We start from the raw sequence: 20658 nt of genomic DNA, 5'->3' as shown, positions 1-20658 counted from the left end.
GGGGTGTGGATTGTGGCAAATGGAGAGCTCATGCCCTATCTGAACTGGACAACTGCTGCTTGGTCCTACCTGGTTCTTTTGTTTGTTTGTTTGAAACAAAGGGTCTTGCTTAGTTGTCCAGGCTGGAGTGCAGTGCCACGATCATGGCTCACTGCAGCCATAATCTCCTGGGCTCAAGCCATCCTCCTGCCTCAGCCTCCCAAATAGCTGGGATGACAGGCATGCACCACCATGCTTGGCTAATTTTTTATTTTTTTGTAGAGACAGGGTTTTGCCGTGTTGCCCAGGCTGGTCTCAAACTCCTGGGCTCAAGTGATCCTCCCGCCTCGGCCTCCCAAAGTGCTGGGGTGACAGGCGTGTGCCACCACGCCTGGCCCAGGTGGTTCTTCATAGGCAGGAATGCTGGCCTTGAGATGGCAAACCTCATTTATCAAGAGAATCTGACAATCTAGATTTTTATGTGTAATCCTCCCATTAGGAAATGAGGAGGACTTATTTTTAAAAATGCTGTTCAGCCCAAACAAGACTTGTCTGCTAGCCCCATGCAGCGCGTGGGCCACCTGTTTTACACTTCTGTCCTACAGTGACAATAATGATAGATATCAATGGTAGCTTTATTGTGCTCCTGCTGTATAATAGCCTGTTGTATCCTGTTCATTATTATGTCCCCAGAATCCAGCATCATGCATGACATACTGTGAATGTTCAAGAAATATTTGTTGGCTGGGCGCGGTGGCTCACGCTTGTAATCCTAGCACTTTGGGAGGCTGAGGGGGGCGGATCACGAGGTCAGGAGATTGAGACCATGGTGAAACCCCATCTCTACTAAAAAATACAAAAAATTAGCCGGGCGTGGTGGTGGGCGCCTGTAGTCCCAGCTACTTGGAGAGGCTGAGGCAGGAGAATGGCGTGAACCCGAGAGGCGGAGCTTGCAGTGAGCTGAGATTGCGCCACTGCACTCCAGCCTGGGCGACAGAGCGAGACTCCATCTCAAAAAAAAAAAAAAAAAGAAATATTTGTTGAATGAGTGAAGAAGTGATCTTACGTGGGATCATCATGGTTTTGGGTTCCAGCAGACCCTTGTTTTTTTTTTTTTTGGAGACAGAGTCTCACACTGTCACCTGGGCTGGAATACAGTGGTGTGATCTTGGCTCACTGCAACCTCCACCTCCTGGGTTTAAGCGATTCTCCTGCCTCAGCCTCCCAAGTAGCTGGGATTACAGGAGCCCGCCACCATACCCGGCTAATTTTTTGTATTTTTTTTTTTTTTTAGTAGAGACGGGGTTTCACTATTTTGGCCAGGCTGGTCTTGAACTCTGACCTCGTGATCTGCCCGCCTTGACCTCCCAAAGTGCTGGGATTACAGGCGTGAGCCACCTTGCCTGGCCTGTAAGCACTTTTTAAGGGGGTGATCCCAGGAAGAACCAGTAGGAGAGAGAAGACGTGAGGCAGGTGCTACAGGGGCCGTGGTGGGCCCCTGAGGCACATCTCACTGGGGACCCCTGGGAGGCAGCATGGAACACCTCTGAAGTTGTCGTGTCCAGGGGTCAAGGGACCTGGAGTATGTATTTTCCAATCCCTCTGTCCTTGCCTGAGGCTGTTTGTGGGGTCATGAACATTCAGACTTTTCCATCCTGGCTGGCACCATGCTCAGCAGAAGAAAGAGGAAGGGATCACTTTAATTACAAGCACACCCTTTTGGGGGTACATAAGCAGAATAGCTGTGAAGAAACCCTCACCCAAATAAGCCACTTTGTTTCTAACACACACACAAATTCAAATCTACCCAAATATCTATCAGTGAGGCTCTAGGGTGTTGGCAGAGGGCCCCTTCTCTTGATCTTTGGCATATACTTGAGTGTTGGGCAGAGTGCTGACACTACCTACTGCTGTGTGATCATCTTCCTGTACAGATGGGGGGAAAAATAACAGAGGCTCAGAGTGGTGAAATAACTTGTCCCAGGTCACACAGCAGTGAGTGACAAAACTGGTATTTGAACCCAAATCTGGCCTATTACCCAAGTGGGCCATTTTCTAGGAGACCATTCTGGTGAAGAACCATGAAGGTGGGGAAGAAACCTGAGGCACAAGGACCACCCTTTGGAAGCTTCTGATCTCTGTGGGGAGATGGGCCATTGTGATCCAAGACTGGGGAGTGATGGGGTGCAGAGGGAGGCACTGAAGAGGAGGCCCAAGGTGTCCTGGAGGAGTTGGTGGTCTCAGCCCAAGCTTGAGGGATGGCCATGCTTTTGGGTGGGCTGATGAGGGGAGGTGAGGGCATTCTCAGCAGGGCACAGCATGGATAAAGGTTTGGAGGTGGGAAGAGCATAGGATGTTGTGGGGGACATATGGAAACTGACTTAGCACCGCCCTGTGTGACGTGGCATCAGCAAATCAGGCTGCAGATTCCACCTTTTCCACTTGCAGCTGAGTGATGCAGGGCAAAACCTTTCACCTCCCTGCACCTGAGTTTTCTTATCTGTAAAAGGGACTAGGCGGCCAGTCTGGAAGTGGATGCTGCAGAAAGGAAACACTGGGATACAGTCAGTAACGATCATGCGGTGAGGATTTGCCTCCAGTTAAGAGTGGGTAAGTGATGGAGTCAGGCTTTGAACCCATGTCTGTTCCCAAGAGGCCAAGCTCTCCAACCACCATGTTCAGGATCACGCAGACTTGGCATCTGAATCTCCACGCTGCTACTTGCCTGCTGTGTGTAAAGCAGCCTGTTGGCCTCTCCTGGCCTCAGTTGCCATGCCAGAGTTAACAGGGATTCCTGCCCCAAAGCACTGTTATTAGACTGAATTGAAATAAAGCACCGAACTTGGGCCATCCCTGTGTGCTTCCTGAGAAGGGTTTCACCTGTCCCTACCCGCAGGCTGATATTGTGGCAACAGTGGAAGAAGGAAGAGGCTGAGGAAATGCGACACTTTATCTGTTTGCCAGCACCTTGCTCAGGGCTCCCCGGTGGTGGGGGAGTCGGGATGTTGTGGAGGGGGGATCCTGGGCTCAGCTCTGTCCCGCAGCCCAGCCTTGGATGCCTGCCCGGAGCATGCAGGCCCCAGCAGTGCTGGTTGTCAGGGGATCTGTTTTCTCACCAAGGGATTGGGAAGCCTTGGGCCAGCTTCCCGTTTCTCTCTTGTCTCCTGCCGAAAGAGCTTCAGTTCTTTGATCTTAAAAAAAAAATAAAAACACACCAATACAGAAGCAAAAAATGTTGGTTGTTAAAACTTCAAACCTTACAGGGGTATAGAAAATAAAAGATGAGTGTTCCCCCAGAGGCAGCCACCATTACAGTTGTTTATGTCCTTTTGGACTTTCCTATATTGACAGTCACTTATCAATCATACATATGCATAATTGTCATGCTTTTCATATTGCAATAGTAGCGAATGCTTGCGTAAAATTTGAAATACTGGCTGGGCACGGTGGCTTATGCCTGTAATCCCAGCACTTTGGGAGGCTGAGGTGGGTGGATCACGAGGTCAGGATATCGAGACCATCCTGGCTAACACAGTGAAACCCCGTCTCTACTAAAAATACAAAAAAATTAGCCGGGCGTGGTGGCGGGTGCCTGTAGTCCCAGCTACTCAGGAGGCTGAGGCAGGAGAATGGCATGAACCCAGGAGGCGGAGCTTTCAGTGAGCCGAGATCGCGCCACTGCACTCCAGCCTGGGTGACAGAGCGAGACTCCTTCTCAAAAAAAAAAAAAAAAAAAAAAAATTGAAATACTATAGAAAAATGGTGTAGAGAGAAAATCTCCTTTAAATATTGAGCGTGGTGCATAAACTGGGGAACACCCCTCTAGGCCCATTAGTGGTTTATAACTGAGGGCAATTTTGCCCCTGGGGCACATTTGGCAGTGTCTGGAGACACATTTTGTTGTTGTCACACCCTGGGAAGAGGTTGCTATTAGCATCTCGTGGGTAGAAGCCAAGCATGCTGCCCAACATCCTACAAGGCACAGGACAGCCCCCACTGCAAAGAATGGTCCAGCCCCAAGTGTTTGCAGTTTGTAGGTTGAGGAACCCTGGTCTGGACACAGACATAGATATAGGTAAATACATAGGCTTACATATAGGTAAATACATAAGCTTTCTATGGAAAACTACAACAGTCTACAGATAATCTGTGGCTTACTTTTTTTTTTTGAGATGGAGTTTTGCTCTTGTGGCCCAGGCTGGAGTGCAGTGGCACGATCTTGGCTCACTGCAACCCGTGCCTCCCGGGTTCAAGTGATTCTCCTGCCTCAGCCTCCTGAGTAGCTGGGACTACAGGTACACACCACCATGCCTGGCTAATTTTTTGTATTTTTAGTAGAGATGGGGTTTCACCATGTTGACCAGGCTGGTTTTGAACTCCTGGCCTCAAGCAATCTACCTGTCTTGGCCTCCCAAACTGCTAGGATTACAGGCGTGAGCCACCACACCCGGCCTCCCCTTCCTCTTTTTAATGGTTGCTGAGTATTGTATTATGTGACTGAGCCCAATCTGTTTTCACCTAGAGCCTCATTGATGGGTATTTGGGTGGATTTGAATTTTTGTGTGTGTTAGAAACAGGGTTGCACCGGGTGCAGTGGCTCACATCTGTAATCCCAACACTTTGAGAGGCCGAGGCTGGCGGATCACTTGAGGTCAGGAGTTCAAGACCAGCCTGGCCAACATGGTGAAACTCCATCTCTACTAAAAATACAAAAAGTAGCCGGGCGTGGTGGCGGGCACCTGTAGTCCCAGCTACTCAGGAGGCTGAGGCAGGAGAATCGCTTGAACCCAGGAAGCGGAGATTGTAGTGAGCCGAGATCATGCCACTGCACTCCAGCTTGGGCAACAGAGCGAGACTCTGTCTCAAAAAAAAAAAAAAAAAAAAAGAAAAACAAGATTGCTTCCTTGGGTGAGGGTTTCTTGATTTACAGCCCAAAAGGGTGTGATCGTAATTAAAGTGATCCCTTCCTCTCTCCATCCCTTCCTCTCTCTTTCTCTGTTCTTCACTTAACAAACACTTATAGAAACTGTTTCCAGACCCAACAGTATTTCATTTATTTAAATTATTTATTTTAGTTTTAAGAGAGAGACGATTTCACATGGCTCCACTCCAAGAATACTTAAAATTCCCCTGATACCTGCCATGCTTACATTTCTTCCACCCGGTAATCACTTTTATTCCTTTTTTTAAATTCCTTTTTTTTCTTTTGAGGCTTCTTTATGAAAATACAAGCACATAGAAATACATATTTTTATTTTTGCTTCACTTTTCCATAATAAAGAGCATTTTCTCTAAGTGGTTGAAACTTTGGTTGCCTATGGGAGTAACACAGGGAATCTTAAAAGATATCAATGACTGGGCCTCTCTCCAGGTCAGTTAGGTCAGAATCTCTGGGGTAGGATCTGCCTTTGTTAGTTACGAAAGCTCCCCAGGGGAATCTTGGGTTGAGGATCTCTGCTGAACCCACAGATTTTCCACCTTTCTGTTTTTTCTTTTTCCTTTTTTTTTTTTTTTTTTTGAGACGGAGTCTCACTCAGTCACCCAGGCTGGAGTGCAGTGGCGCAATCTCAGCTCACTGCAAGCTCCGCCTCCCGGGTTCACGCCATTCTCCTGCCTCAGCCTCCCGAGTAGCTGGGACTACAGGCGCCCGCCAACACGCCCGGCTGATTTTTTGTATTTTTAGTAGAGACGGGGTTTCACCGTGTTAGCCAGGATGGTCTCGATCTCCTGACCTCGTGATCCGCCCGCCTCGGCCTCCCAAAGTGCTGGGATTACAGGCTTGAGCCACCGTGCCCGGCCTCTGTTTTTCATATAATGTGTCTTGAGAGTTTTATTTTTTTTTTTTGAGCCAGGGTCTCACTCTGTCACCCAGGCTGGAGTGTAGTAGCGAGATCATGGCTCGTTGTGGCCTCAACCTCCTGGACTCGAGCAGTCCTCCCACCTCAGCCTCCCAAGCAGCTGGGACTACAAGCACATGCCACCACACCTGGCTAATTTTTTTTTCTTTTCTTTTCTTTTTTTCCCTTTTTTTTTTTTTGAGACGGAGTCTTGCTCTGTCGCCCAGGCTGGAGTGCAGTGGCGTGATCTCGGCTCACTGCAGCCTCCACCTCCTGGATTCAAGCAATTCACCTGCCTCAGCCTCCCGAGTTGCAAGGATTACAGGCATGTGCCACCTTGCCCAGCTGATTTTTGTATCTTTAGTAGAAACGGGAGTTCACCGTGTTGCCAAGGCTGGTCTTGAACTCCTGACCTCAAGTAATCAACCTGCCTTGGCCTACCAAAGTGCTAGGATTACAGGTGTGAGCCCCCACCACCATGCCCGGCCTCTTTTCCTTTTTTTTTTTTTTTTTTTTTTTTTTTTACCAGGCTGGAGTGCAGTGGCGTGATCTTGGCTCACTGCAAGCTCCACCTCCCGGGTTCAAGCAATTCTCCTGCCTCAGCCTTCCAAGTAGCTGGGATTACAGGTGCCCGCCACCACGCCCGGCTAATTTTTGTATTTTTAGTAGAGACGGAGTTTTCGCTATGTTGGCCAGGCTGGTCTCAAACTCCTGACCTCAGGTGATCCACCTGCGTCGGCCTCCCAAAGTGCTGGGATTACAGACGTGAGCTACTGCGCCTGGCATTCCCTTTCTTTTTTTTTTTTTTTTTTTTTTTGAGACGGAGTCTCACTCTGTCACCCAGGCTGGAGTGCAGTGGCGCGATCTTGGCTCACTGCAAGCTTCGCCTCCCAGGTTCACGCCATTCTTCTGCCTCAACCTCCTGAGTAACTGGGACTACAGGCGCCCACCACCATGCCCGGCTAATTTTTTGTATTTTTTTAGTAGAGACGAGGTTTCACCATGTTAGCCAGGATGGTCTCAATCTCCTGACCTCGTGATCCGCCTGCCTCGGCCTTCCAAAGTGCTGGGATTACAGGCTTGAGCCACCATGCCCGGCCTGGCCTTCCCTTTTTTTTTTTTTTTTTTTTTTTTGAGATGGAGTCTTGCTCTGTCACCCAGGCTGGAGTGCAGTGGTGCAATCTCGGCTCACTGCAAGCTCCACCTCCTGGGTTCACGCCATTCTCCTGCCTCAGCCTCTCCAAGTAGCTGGGACTACAGGCGCCCGCCACCACGCCCGGCTAATTTTTTTGTATTTTTAGTAGAGATGGGGTTTCACCGTGGTCTCGATCTCCTGACCTCGTGATCCGCCCGCCTCGGCCTCCCAAAGTGCTGGGATTACAAGCGTGAGCCACCGCACCTGGCGGCCTTCCCTTTCTTGATGGTACAAAAGCACAAAAGTTTTTAATTTTGAAGAAGTCTGTTTTATTTATCGTTCTTTTGTTGTTTATGCCTTTGGTATCATATTTAAGAAACCACTGCCTAGGTCTTGAAGATTTACACCTGTATTTCCTTCTAAGAGTTTCCTAGCTTTAGCTCTTACATTTAGGTCTTTGATCTATTTCAAGTTGATTTTGGTATATAGGATGTTAGATTTGCAGCATGTTTTGCAGGTAGAGTCTCAGCTTTGCTGATGGGGTGGAGAAAGGTAGGAGAGAATGGGGAGGAGAATGGAGGGCAACCTGAAGGTCTTGGCCTCCTCAGCTGGGGGATGGATGGGCAAGGTGGGGGAGGAGCAACTGTGGAGAGATGGAATCAAGAGGCATGTTTTGAGCACGTGGATCTGAGATGAGTGCGAGCTTCCAAGAGATGTTGAGTGAGCAGTGGGATCTCCGAGTCTGGAGTTCCAGCACGGAGACAGAATTGGCAGGCATCTGGGTGTAGATGGGATTTATTTAAAGCCATGGGGGGCGTGAAGAGAGATCCCAGAGGGAATGATGTAGCAATAGGAGAAAAGGCTCTGCGGCTGGCCTGGGACATGTGGGGACACTGATCAAAAAGAGCCAGGGGGTTAGGAGGAAGACCAGAGGGTCTCTGAAGGCATCCAGAAAAGAGGCTATGAGGGAAGGGATTAGAAATCCAGTCTTCCTCTTCCTGGTGCTGTGTGTTCTTAAGCAGGTCCCTCCCATCTCTGGGCCTTTGTTTCCTTGTCCACGCAGGGAGAGTGTGAAGCGTATAAAATATGCATCCGGGAGTCCTGGCCTGTGAATGTTTCCCCTATATATAACTAAGTGGAAAAAAACAGCAGGATTCCAAGTAGATGTGCTGGAGGTGCTGTGCTGTTCACGCACCGTTTCTCTGTATGTGTGCATGTGTGTTTGGGTGCATAAATAGATGATTAAAATAAGGTCACCAAGAATGACCACTGGCAGTAATGAGGCCGGCCAGCATTTATGGAGGACTCCCCAGGTGCCAGGGATGGAGGAGGCTAGGGTAAGCCAAGCCAGGTGCCCAGGACTTGTGCACGTCTGCCACCTGGTGGCTATACTGCGTCATGTACATTCCATGTGCTGTTCCTTAGCCCCTAGAAGCTGGATGCTGTTATCATGGGGTTCCTTTCCCAGATAGTTGAGGCTCAGAGAGGTTGAGGCACCCACCTGAGGTCACACAGTTATTAAATGGCTGAGGCTGGACCACTTGAACCCAGAGCTACCGCCCTACATGTTACCTCTGATCATTAAGGTGGGGGATTTCTGGGGGTTTAATTTTCTTCTTTGCCCTTTTTGGTACAGAATGGACTCTTGGCATAATATATTTTTTCCTGTAAATGAGAAGGCTCCCAGTAAAGTCCTTTTCTTATGCTCTGTGTCTCAGGTGCTGCCACGGGACCTGGAGAAGGAAGATGCCCCCCAGAAGAAGGAGCGACCGCTCCAGCAGGTGTCCCCTGTGGCTTCGGTTCCCCGGAGAAGCCACAGCTTCTGCAAGGACAGGAGGAGCGGGCCCTTTGTGGTGAGTGATGCCACGTGGCTGGAGAGGATTGCACAGGGGTGCTGGTTGCTGGACACTGCTGTGAATGTGGTTGTTGGAGCATCTGGACGGCCCAGGGCCCTGACGGGGTTGAGGGTAGCAGGCAACTGTCCAGGAATCTGGTGTCACCTGACAAGCTGTGTCGTGGTTCTTGATGTGGAGGGTGTTTGGTGGCTCTGCTGGGGAAACCTTCTTCCTCTTGAGTTTCCAGCCCAGCACTACCTGGCGTGGAGTGGTTAAGGGAACATAGACTGGTGTTGGAAAGTCCTGGGTTCAAATCCCAGCACGGTCTCCTGTCAACCTCTTTGAGATTTTGAGCAATTTACTTAATTTCGCTGCACTTCAGTTTCTTTACCTGGAAAACAGGATCTTGATTCCTGTTTCTCTAGCTCTGTTGCGAGGATGAAATAAAAGTGTGTGTGGGGCCCAGCACGTCATAACACACTTAGGAACTGACAGTCGTGGTGATAACAGGAGGCAGCAGAAACCTGGTTCCAGAGCCAGATTGCCTGGGTTCAAGTCCCGGATCTGCGTACATTCACGTGTGACCTTGGGCTGGCTCTGGCTTCAGTTTCCTCATCTGTAGAATGGGGATAATAATAGTATCTACTTTACAGGGCTGATGTGGGGCTCCGAAGAGAGAATGCATGAAGTGCTTAGCATGCTTCTGGGTACATAGCAAACAATAAGCGTCATCGTCACATAATTATTACTGTTGCTGTTACTGGTACGACTGTCCTTGTTTTCAAGTCTCCCTCTGGCTCTTGCTTATCTCTGTGTCCTTGTGCCCTCTTCCCCCTCATCCTGTTTCCTTACTTGTGAAAGGACGTGAGTACACACTGAGCAGGCCCCGGGGGCAGCTGCCCCCTCCAGAGTCTCAGTGTGCCCACCTGGGTTCCAGGGCTTTGCCACCTCCAGTGAGTTTCTTTTCAGACTTTAGTTCCATACTGTTTGGAGTTTTGCACTTGCTCATGAAGCCCCTTTCCAGCCCAGGTCCTATACAGGGGCATTGAAGACAGGGCTCCTAAGGCAGCGACACTTCTGCCCACAAAGGCCTCTTTGGTTGCTCGGCTCCGTAAGCTTCAGGGAGACCTGGGCCTGGTCTCACGTTTTGGAGACATACGATTTTGCACTGAACCTCCATTGAGAGTCCATCCCTTCCAGTTTTATGGCCACAGGCAAGAAACTTTGCTTTCCTGAACCTCAGTTTCCATTTCTATAAAATAGGGGTGAAGAAGATACCCTGGCATGGTTCGTGCTAGGAGTGATGCAGAATAGCCACAACGTGAGCCCGACTGTGGGGCTGGGGGAGATGGGCCGGGGAGGAACTCAGATCCCAGCTAGGTGTTTACTGAGCAGCCCAGGAATTTTCCTCGAGGATCCAGATCCTAGCCAAAGATTCACACACATTTGAAACCTGCCTGGATTTTTTGATAAACATTCCCTTCCATTGACTTCTTTCTCAGCCATTTCTCCAGTCCCTCTCAGATAGCTCTGACATAGCTTATCTGATTGTACTTGAACTTGTGTGTGTGTGTGTGTGTGTGTGTGTGTGTGTGTGTGTGTGTGTGTGTGTGTGTGTGTGTGTGTGTGTGTGTGTGTGTGTGTGTGTGTGTGTGTGTAGACAAAGATGATGGGGAGAGAAGCATTTTAAACCTGTCTTTTTAGAGTCTCTGCTTGCTAGCATCCTCCTTGGCCGTCTGGCTCCTCCTCTTTCACTCTCTGTCATTGAAGAGCTTTTGTCCTTGGAGTCCTCGGGCAGCTTGCCTTGGCTCTTTCCTTCTGGCCTCTGAGGCCCCTGCCCCACTCTTGCCTGCTTGATTTCCTCTCCTCCAGAGGTAGGTGGGTGGAGGGACTTAGGGGGAACCGGAGAGTGCTGAGGCCTCAGACCTCATTTCCCTGCTTTTGGGACTCATACCTGCAATTCTGGGGAGTGGCCACAAGGAGGAGGTGGTGTTCAGCTGCTAGCCTGGTGCCTCCAACAGCCCATCCCAGAGGGACATTTTAGTATTGGGCTCTGGAGGCTGAAAGAAGTGGCTTTAAGTTCCAACTCTGCCACAGTGTGACCTTGGGCAAGTGACTTCATGGACCTCACTAAATATCAGTTTTTTCTTCTGTAAGATAAGGATAGTTCTCTATGACCTCAAGAGTATTTTTGTGAGTAGTAAATAAGATCACCCAGCACACAGTAAATTCTCAGTGTCTCAACTGCAGTGGGAACTTTTCCTTCTTTCTCCCTCTTCCCTTCCTCCTTTCCTGATCCTTTCCATCTCTTCTACTTTCCTTTCCCTTTCTCCTTCTCCTCCTCCTCCCCTTCCTCTCCTCTCCTTTTTTTCTCACCTGTCCAATTCTCTTTTTATAAAAGGGGAAAGTGAAGCCAGGAGAGAGGACCTGACTTAACCAGGGTGACCCAGCAGAGGAGGGCTGGGGTCCTGAGCCCCTGGTGGCTGTCCCTGCTCCTCTGGAAATTGGTCATACATGCATTTTGTGTCTCATGAGGTGTTTGAAGGGATTCACTGTGTCTGCTATGATTCCCATCACTGCTTTGATGAATGACTTTGTGCTGTTATTTTCCCATTTAAGTTCATGTTCATCTTCATTTTTTGAGCCTCTCAGGCCTTGCCAATTCCTACTTCAGCCTCATATTAGAGACCATGAATCCTATTTTGCAGAGCAGGAAAGTGAGGCTCAGAGTGGTTCAGCCCCTTGCCCAAGGCCACACAGTTAGCAGCTGGGGGAGCTGGAATGGAAACGGGGCCTATCTTGCTCCAGCCTTGGCCCCAGGCCCTTCCCGCCATGGGGCCTGTGCTTTTGGCCTGTGGCCAACCCCTGCCAGCCCCTGCCAGCTCCTCTCTCCCTTGGGCCTGCAGCACTCCGTGCATTAGCTACATGAGGAAACAAGACACCCTGAGCCCTAGGACTCCTCCTGGAGCTGAGAATGTGATATTTGCTCAGCCTGGGGTTGGCCATCAGCTGCTGTGTTGCTGCTGTCTTGCTGCTGTCTTGCAGAGGGTGCCTGGGACCTACCAGGCCAATGCCCTGCTGATTTGCATAGCCCTGCCCACAGTTGCTGAACTACAGACCCTGCCACTTGCTAGAGGCCTTGAGCAAGTGAGTTTACCACTCAGGGCCTCACTTTTCCTCCTCTATAAAGTGGATAGTGATAGCAATAACAAAGCCTAACACTTACTATCCTTACATGTCGTGTAGATACTGCTATTATTTCCACTTCACAGATGGGCAAACTGAGGCTCAGAGCCATTAAGTGTCTCTTCCAAGTTCTGGGTCTGCCAGTCCATGCTCTTAAGTGTCTGCTGAACTCTCCACTCGTCTTATATGGTAGCCCAGTGGGAGGACAGAGCCCAAATGAGATGATGCTTACAAAGCTCTTAGCACAGTGCCTGACATTGAGAAATGGCTTCATAAATCATAGCAGCTATTATTATTATTAATATTTGAGATGGAGTCTTGCTCTGCCACCCAGGCTGGAGTGCAGTGGCATAATCTCAATTCATTGCAGCCTCTGCCTCCCGGGTTCAAGTGATTCTCGTGCCTCAGCCTCCTGAGTAGCTGGGACTACAGGCGTGCACCACCACACCAGGCTAATTTTTGTATTTTTAGTAGAGATAGATTTTGCCATGTTTGCCAGGCTGGTCTCAAACACCTGACCTCAAGTTTTCCTCCAGCCTTGGTTTCCCAAAGTGCTGAGATGACAGGCATGAGCCACCGCACCCGGCTTATTATTATTTTACTGCTATTTGCTGCCAGGTTTTTTTTCTATGCTCTGCTGAAGAGCTGATGGGAAAGACAAACATCTATAGCCTTAGAAGTTTTTCTGCAGTTGAGGACACAGGCCCAGTGTAGGGAAGTGTCTTGTGTATGGTCCTGTGGCCTCCAGAGGCAGAGCTGGGGCTGGAGTTCATCTTTGTGATTCCTTGGCCAGTGCTCTCTGTTTCTCCCCATCTCCCTTGTTCCTTTCAGGGTTCCCCTCAGGACCTCGAGTCCACGTGGTGAATCCAAGTCCTGTATCAGGCTTCCTCCCTCTCCTCTTTTCCCCAGGAAGTGAGCTTTGCTCTGCATTTTCGCAGGAACCATAAAACACAGTGACTCAGTTGTGGACCGTGACCTTGAGTCACAATTTACCCTGGAGGCCCATCTTGTGACGATGAAGTGAGAGATTCATCAGCTGGGAGGCTTCCCTGCAACGGGCCAGTGAGAGGGCCTCTGGTAGTCTCTAGAATTTTATCCCAATCCCCCAAACCTATTGGTCAGCGTATGCTGGCTCATTTAGTCTTGAGTTTATTTCTTTTTGGGCCTACTATGCGCCAGGCCCTGCATGACGGGGCCTGGAGATTTTCTCCGTCAGCCTCCTGGAGTTCACAGCCCAGGGGTCTGAAAATGACCTGGGAGGGTCCAGATAGGTGCAGGAAGTAGGAGGGGAGACATTTGGGACTGAGAACTCACACAGGCAAAGGGGGGTGCTTGGGGGAACAGTTGGGCTGAGGTAGAGTGTTTAGGGATTCTGGTTCTTTTTCTGACAAATATTTGTCTGCATGTGGTAAGTGCTATGCTGGGCAGTGGGCTACAGTTATGACTAAGGCATAGACAATCAAGAAGGTAGGTAAATAGGCCAGGTGCAGTGGCTCACGCCTGTAATTCCAGCAGTTGGGGAGGCCTAGGCAGGCAATTTGCCTGAGCTCAGGAGTTTGAGACCAGCCTGGGCAACATGGTGAAACCCTGTTTCTACTAAAATACAAAAAAAAAAAAAAAAAAAAAAAAAAAGAATTAGACTGGCGTGGTATTGCGTGCCTGTAATCCCAGCTACTCAGGAAGCTGAGGCAGGAGAATCACTTGATCCCAGCTACTCAGGAGGCTGAGGCAGAACAATCGCTTGAACTCGGGAGGCGGAGGTTGTAGTGAGCTGAGTTTGCACCACTGCACTCCAGCCTGGATAACAGAGTGAGACTCCATCTCATAAAAACAGAAGGTAGGTAAATAATTGCAGTGGGTTCTAATAGCTACTTTTCTTTTTTTTTCCTCAAACAACAGAAATTTACTTTCTCACAGATACACAGGCTAGAAGTCCAAGATGAAGGAGCTGGCAAGGCTGGCTTCTAATGAGGCTCCTCTCCATGGCTGACAGCTGTGTCCTTCCTTTGTCTTTGCGTAGCCTCTTCTGTGTATGCAGGGTGGGAGGTGGGGGTAGGTAGATGTCTCTGGTCTCGCTTCCTCTTCGTTTGCCAGTTTATTACAAAAGATAAGCTGTAGAAGTAGAGATGCGAAGGGCGAGGTATGGGGGAGGGAGCGCAGAGCTTCCATGCCCTCCCTGGGCACTCCACCCTCCAGGAACCTCCCCGTGTTCAGGTATCCGGAAGCTGCCTAATAGCTACTGTTTATTGAACATTTACTATATGCCAGGCATCATGTCATGTGCTTTAATTTAAATTTGTGTAAAGTCTCCCTGGAGGAGGGAGGGGGTGTCTCCACTTGGGGAGGGCTAGCTGAGAAGCAGGAGTTGGAGACCAAAGAGTCTGAGTTCTAAGTCTTGAAGGCTGAGCAGGTGTTTGCCAGGTAACTATGGTCTAGGGAACAGTGGTTTGCCCCTGATGGAGGGAACAGCATGGGCAGAGGTTTAGAGGCGTGAAATTGTGCTCTGTACAATGGATGTCATCTGGGGTCCTTTAAACTTGACTTCCACCTGACCTTCCTGGACACACGCAGTGTTTGGTTTAATGCTGAGCTCAGACTTTCCCACATCTTTCACTGGTGAAACTGTGGCCCTTTGCTTCTGAGGATGGTGCTGTGTCATCATCATGCTGGCACAGGATCTGCCAGGGCAAAGGTTGAGAGGTTTGAGAGCATTTGGACCTGATGACTTTGTTATTAAGACTAGAAAAAGGAGGGGATTCTGCTGACAGCAGTGGTAGTCCTTGTGAATGTAATCAACTTGAAATAATTGGGAACTTGTGAGGTGCCCCCCCCCCACCCACAATGTATCCTGGATGCTAGTTAGAGATTCCCTCTAGATTTCAGTTGGTTGACAGAGAGTCCAAATGAGAAGGAAACAATCAAAATGAAAGACTACACAAGGACTGCTGAAAGTAACTCATCAAAGGTTGCGACTGAAAAAACAAGTTGTGGGCTGGGCGCCGTGGCTCATGCCTGTCATCCAGTGACTCAGGAGGCCGAGATAGGAGGATTGCTTGAGGCCAGGAGTTCCAGACCAGCCTGGGCTGAACATAGTGAGACCCCTGTCTCTAAAACAATGAATAAATAAAAATTTAATAATTAGCCATGGTAGCTCATTGAGATATTTATTTTCATTTCCCTAATGACTAATGATTTTCAGTATCTGTTCATGTGCCAAATGACCAGTTGTATATCTTTTTGGCAGAAATGTCCGTTCAAGTCTTTTGCCCATTTTTGAATCAGATTGTTTTTTCTTTGTTGAGTTGTAGGAATACATACATATATATGTGTGTGTATATATATATATATAGAGAGAGAGAGAGAGAGAGGGACAGAGAGAGACAGGCAGACAGACAGGATCTGGCTCTGTTGCTCAGGCTGGAGTGCAGTGGCATGATCTCGGCTCACTGCAACACCTCGTGAGCTCAAACCATCCTCCCACCTCAGCTTCCCAAGTACCTGGGACTACAGGCACGTGCCACCAGGCCCGGCTAATTTTTTTTTTTTTTGTATTTTTGGTAGAGACAGGGTTTTGCCATATTGCCCAGGTTGGCCTCGAACTCCTGAGTTCAAGTGTTCCTCCCACCTCGGCCTCCCAAAGTGCCAGGATTACAGGCATGAGCCACCACGCCCAGTGGAATATTTTTTATATATATTCTGGATATTAATCTCATATCAGATATTTGCAAATATTTTTTTCCTATTCTGTGGGCTGTCTTTTCATTCTCTTGATAATGTTCTTTGATGCACAAAATTTGTAACTTTGATGAAGTTTGATGACGCCCAACTTTTTCTTTTGTTGCCTGGAAAAGGATTTTTAAAATTGAAGTGTGAGATGAATACAGAAAAGAGCTCATATCCTAAGCCAGATGGCCTGGGTTTAAATCCCAGCTGTGCTACTTACCAGCTATGTGACTTTGAGTGGATTGACATCTCTGTGCCTCAATTTCCCCATCTCTGAGACTGGGATCCTAACACAGCCTACTTGTTAGAAATGCGGTGAAGTGGCCGGGCACAGTGGCTCACTCCTGTAATCCCAGCACTTTGGGAGGCTGAGGCAGGCGGATCACGAGGTCAGGAGATCAAGACCTGGCCAACACGGTGAAACACCATCTGTACTAAAAATACAAAAATTAGCTGGGCATGGTAGCAGGTGCCTGTAATCCCAGCTACTCGGGAGGCTGAGTCAGCAGAATCGCTTGAACCCGGGAAGTGGAGTTGTAGTGACCCAAGATCGCGCCACTGCACTCCAGCCTGGTGACAGAGTGAGACTCTGTCTCAAAAAAAAAAAAAAAAAAAAAAATGAAAGAAATGCAGTGAAGTGAGATGAGCTCCTATGCACAAGGTGCGATGAACAATGCCTGACACCTAGTAGGTGCTTCATACGTGTTGGCTGTTCTTGCTGTGACTATGTTAGACACAGAGTTTCTATGTGGCAGACACTGTGCTAAGCACTGTGCAAACACTATCCCACTACCCGTCTTCATACTCCCCACATTCTACGTGAAGTTCCATTTCCTGGCACTTTCCCCCTAAGTGACTTCACTATATTCTGAAGTGCCAAGAAGATGCCCATTTAAGAGATTCTGAACCTAAGGCTCAGAGAGGGGAGGTGACTGGCCTCACAACACGCAGTGAAGAAACAGTGATGGCTGGATTGAATCCAGACCTGTGGACTTATATCCCTTGCAACTTGGGAGAAGAAAGGGTGTCTGTAGTGGGCAGGATCCCCAGGTGGAAGAAGGATGGCTGGCTTCGGTTTCAGCAGTGCCACCTGGAGCTCCGGGGCTCTGTGGGCTCCCAGGGACCAAGGCCACGCAGGGCCCCCAGCTGGATGCCAACCGGCCCGCAGGAGAGAGATGAGTGAATGATAGGGACACCTGTTCCTTGCAAAGCCTTCCTCGCGGGGGTAGGCCAGCATCCTGGCGCGCGCGCGCCCCCTGGTGGAACGGCGCGGGATTGCGGGCTCTAGAGGCTCCCCTCGCTGTTGGAAGGAGACCCAGGAGAGTGTCAACCTTTTCCACCTGTTAGCCCATTAGCTCACAACGCACTGCCGCCATCTCACAGATGAGAAAAACAGAGGCCCAGAAGGGTAACGTCACATGTCCAGTGCGCTCTGCCGGGCTTTTTTTTTTTTTTCTAGACAAGGTCTCACTCTTGCCCAGGCAGAAGTGCAGTGGCACAATCATGGCTCACAGCAGCTTCGACCTGGGCTCAAGCGATCCTTCTGCCTTGGCCTCCCAAGTACCTAGGACCACAGGCATGTGCCAGCATCCTGGCTAACTTTTGTATTTTTTGTAGAGACAGGGTTTCGCCATGTTTCCCAGGCTGGTCTTGAACTCCTGGGCTTGAGCTATTCACCCGCCTGGGTCTCCCAAAGTGCTGGTATTACAGGCATGAGGTACCACACCCAGCCTCATCCCTCCTTTGAATAGAATCCGTCCTAGCACCCTGTGGCAGACATGAGTTATGGAGAAAGCAAGTTTAAGACTTCAGAGTGGGCCGGGCGCGGTGGCTCACGCCTGTAATCCCAGCACTTTGGGAGGCTGAGGCGGGCGGATCATGAGGTCAGGAGATCGAGACCATGCTGGCTAACACGGTGAAACCCCGTGTCTACTAAAAATATAAAAAATTAGCCAGGCGAGGTGGCGGGCGCCTGTAGTCCCAGCTGCGCGGGAGGCTGAGGTAGGAGAATGGCGTGAACCCGGGAGGCGGAGCTTGCAGTGAGCTGAGATTGTGCCACTGCACTCCAGCCTGGGTGACAGAGCGAGACTCCGTCTCAAAAAAAAAAAAAACAACAAAAAAAAAACAGACTTCAGAGTGTGATGAAGGATCCAGATTCCAGATGCAGCCCCACCAGTTGGAGCCTAGATTTCTTCTTCTGGAAATGGAAAGAACTCACTCAGGGAGCTTTTCAAAACTTGGATGCCCAGGTCACATCCCAGAAATTAAATCCAAATGCGTGGGGGCAGGGCCTGGGCATCAGTATTTTTTAAATAGACTTTACTTTTAGAACAGTTTGAGATTTACAGGAAAATCAGAATGATGGTACAGGGAGTTCCCATACACCCACACCCAGTTTCCAGCTATCATCACCATCTTGCCTTAGCATAGTATGTTCATTACCATCAATGAGCCAATATTGATACGTTCCAATTAAATAAAGTTCATAGTTTATTCCGATTTTCTCAGTTTTAATGTTATGTTCCATCCAGGATGTAGTATCAGACTTTCCTTTGTTTTTGATGAGCTTGACAATCTTGAATAGTCTTGGTCAGGTATTTTTAGGACTCCCCCCTATCGTCTGGGTGTCAGTATTTTTAGAGATCCCCGGGGGATACGGCACAGTTCGGGAACTGCTGCTCTAGGGCCTTGTGTGTGTGTCTGGGTGGGGATGAGTTGTTTATATAAAAACGAGTTAGCACCCTGAAGAGTAGAAGAGAAGAAGTAATTTCCATGGTCCGGTGATCTGTTGTTATAATGAACCATCCCAGAACTTAGGGGTGTAACATGGTCATGGATTCCGCAGGTCAAGAAGCCAAGCAGGGCTCTGTGGGTACAGCTCTTCTCTGCTGGGAGCCCCGAACAGCTGGGGCAGGAATCATCTGGAAACCTCATCACTTAACGTCCGGTGCCCGGGCTGGGATGACTCGAGGCTGGGCTCCTGGGACTGATGACCAGAGCACCTGAGTGAGGCCTCTTCTCAGGACCTCTCTAAACTCAGATGTCACCCTTGGGCAGGGCCTTCCCTGACACCACCTCTGCAGAAGGGCCCGGGCCCCCATTATTCCCTCACAGCACCCCCATTATCACGTACAGTGTCTTTCCGATATCTGCCTCCCTCATCAGGGTGGAGGCTGTTTGCTGACTTCTTATCTCTCCCCCACCAAACGAGAATTGCAGGACTGTAGGGCTCTTGACGCTCTTGTTCACTTTTGTGTTTTCAGTGCAGAGTTGAAGCTAGGTAAATATTTGTTGAGTGGGGGGCCAGGCATGGTGGCTCATGCCTGTAATCCCAGCACTTTGGGAGGCCGAGGTGGGAGGATCGCCTGAGGTCAGGAGTTCAAGATCAGCCTGGCCAACATGGTGAAACCCCATCTCTACTAAAAATACAAAAATTAGCTGGGTGTAGTGGTGGGTGCCTGTAATCCCAGCTACTGTAATCTCAGCTACTTGGAAGGCTGAGGCAGGAGAATCACTTGAACCCAGGAGGCAGAGGTTGCAGCGAGCCAAGATCACGCCACTGCACTCCAGCCTTGGCAACAGAGTGAGACTCCATCTCAAAAAAAAAAAGAAAAAATTGTTGAATGAAGGAGTGAGTCCACAGCTGAGGAAGGGAGACAGACACACAACAGACTAACCTGACAGAGGAGGGAGTAATTGGCTCTTCCTTGGCCTGGTGGCAGGGGAACTAGAAAGACTCATCTTGCCCTGGATCCTGACAGGGGAGTAGAGTTTGACTAGGCGGAGGGAGGGGCAGGAAGGGTAACCCAGGGACTAGCCTGCACAAGGCCGGGAGGCTGGACAGCTTGTGTGGCAACAGTACCTTGCTGCCCCTCCCATGTAGTTCCTGGGAGGGGACGCCTGTACTCTCAGGGTGCCCACTCATCACTGAGCAGAGAGGAGGGCTCAGAGGGAAAATGGAGAATTTAGGTGGGGGGCAGAGTTCTGAGGGCAAAGTCCTTTCCAAACTGCCTCAGAAATCCCTGATCTGGGGATTCCTAAATGCCAGGCCTCCTGCAAGGCACCTGGGGCAACTTGGGGTTTGGAACCCGGATTTGCAGGCCCTTTCCCGGGGATTCTGCATCGGGAGCTGTGCCCAGAAGCCAGGCCGGGCAGGGATGGGGATTTCGTGACAAATGTTGGGGAGAAAGGAGCTTCCCCTGCATCCCAGCTCTTCCTTGCCCAGAATGTTGGTTGGATCATCCAGTTTTTCAAGCAGAACTGATGATCCTGATTTTATTTTATTTATTTATTTATTCTGAGATGGAATCTTGCTCTGTTGCCAAGGCTGGAGTGCAGTGGCACGGTCTCAGCTCACTGCAGCCTTTGCTGCCTGAGTTCAAGTGATTCTCCTGACTCAGCCTGCTGAGTAGCTGGGATTACAGGCGTGTACCATCACGCCTGGCTAATTTTTGCATTTTTAGTAGAGACAGCGTTTACGCCATGTTGGCCAGGCTGGTCTCAAACTCCTGACCTCATGTGATGGTCCACCTCGGCCTCCCAAAGTGCTGGGATTACAGGTGTGAGCCACCGCGCCTGGCCTGATCCTGATTTTAATGTAACATCTCACCATGTGCTCAGGTCACATTCCAGCTGCCTTCGGTTCACACTCTGGGTATCGGAGGTCTTGTTATTCACACTCATTATCTCACTGGATCCTTGCCATACCTCTGGGAGACCCACGGGAAACTGAGCGTTGGCGAAGCGAACTGACTTGGCCCGGGCTCCGACACTGGGCAGGTGGCACAGGTGGGGGCTCAATCCAGGGCTGCCAGTTTCTCTGTTTTACCTGCCTCATTCTCCTCCCAGGTGAAACAAGGCACTCGTTTTCTTGTGCAGCATTCAGAAATGACCACAAGAGGGCAGGATGGAGATGGTCTATTTTCCACATTTCGTTTTTAATTTGCCTTTAAGCCGTTTTACA

At 49.6% G+C, this 20658-nt stretch overlaps 2 protein-coding genes across 3 annotated transcripts in view; one reads left to right on the top strand and one right to left on the bottom strand.

The window, feature by feature from the left end:
• The window catches only part of CRYBB2 (crystallin beta B2), a 679427-nt gene that overhangs the window by 492009 nt on the left and 166760 nt on the right, over nt 1–20658 (bottom strand). The window lies entirely within an intron of this gene.
• Nucleotides 1–20658, top strand: part of KIAA1671 (KIAA1671 ortholog) — a 247451-nt gene that overhangs the window by 91236 nt on the left and 135557 nt on the right. For both annotated transcript variants that reach the window (XM_032139557.2, XM_032139558.2), the window contains one exon: nt 8670–8804. In XM_032139557.2, coding sequence (XP_031995448.1) covers nt 8670–8804 — 135 coding nt within the window. The remainder of the gene's footprint in view (nt 1–8669; nt 8805–20658) is intronic.

This window comes from Hylobates moloch, unplaced genomic scaffold, assembly GCF_009828535.3.
Source record: "Hylobates moloch isolate HMO894 unplaced genomic scaffold, HMol_V3 SCAFFOLD_19, whole genome shotgun sequence".
In the NCBI taxonomy this organism is placed as follows: Eukaryota; Metazoa; Chordata; class Mammalia; order Primates; family Hylobatidae; genus Hylobates; species Hylobates moloch.
Note: the sequence above shows the minus strand (reverse complement) of the source record. Positions and strands in the feature narration are given on the sequence as shown.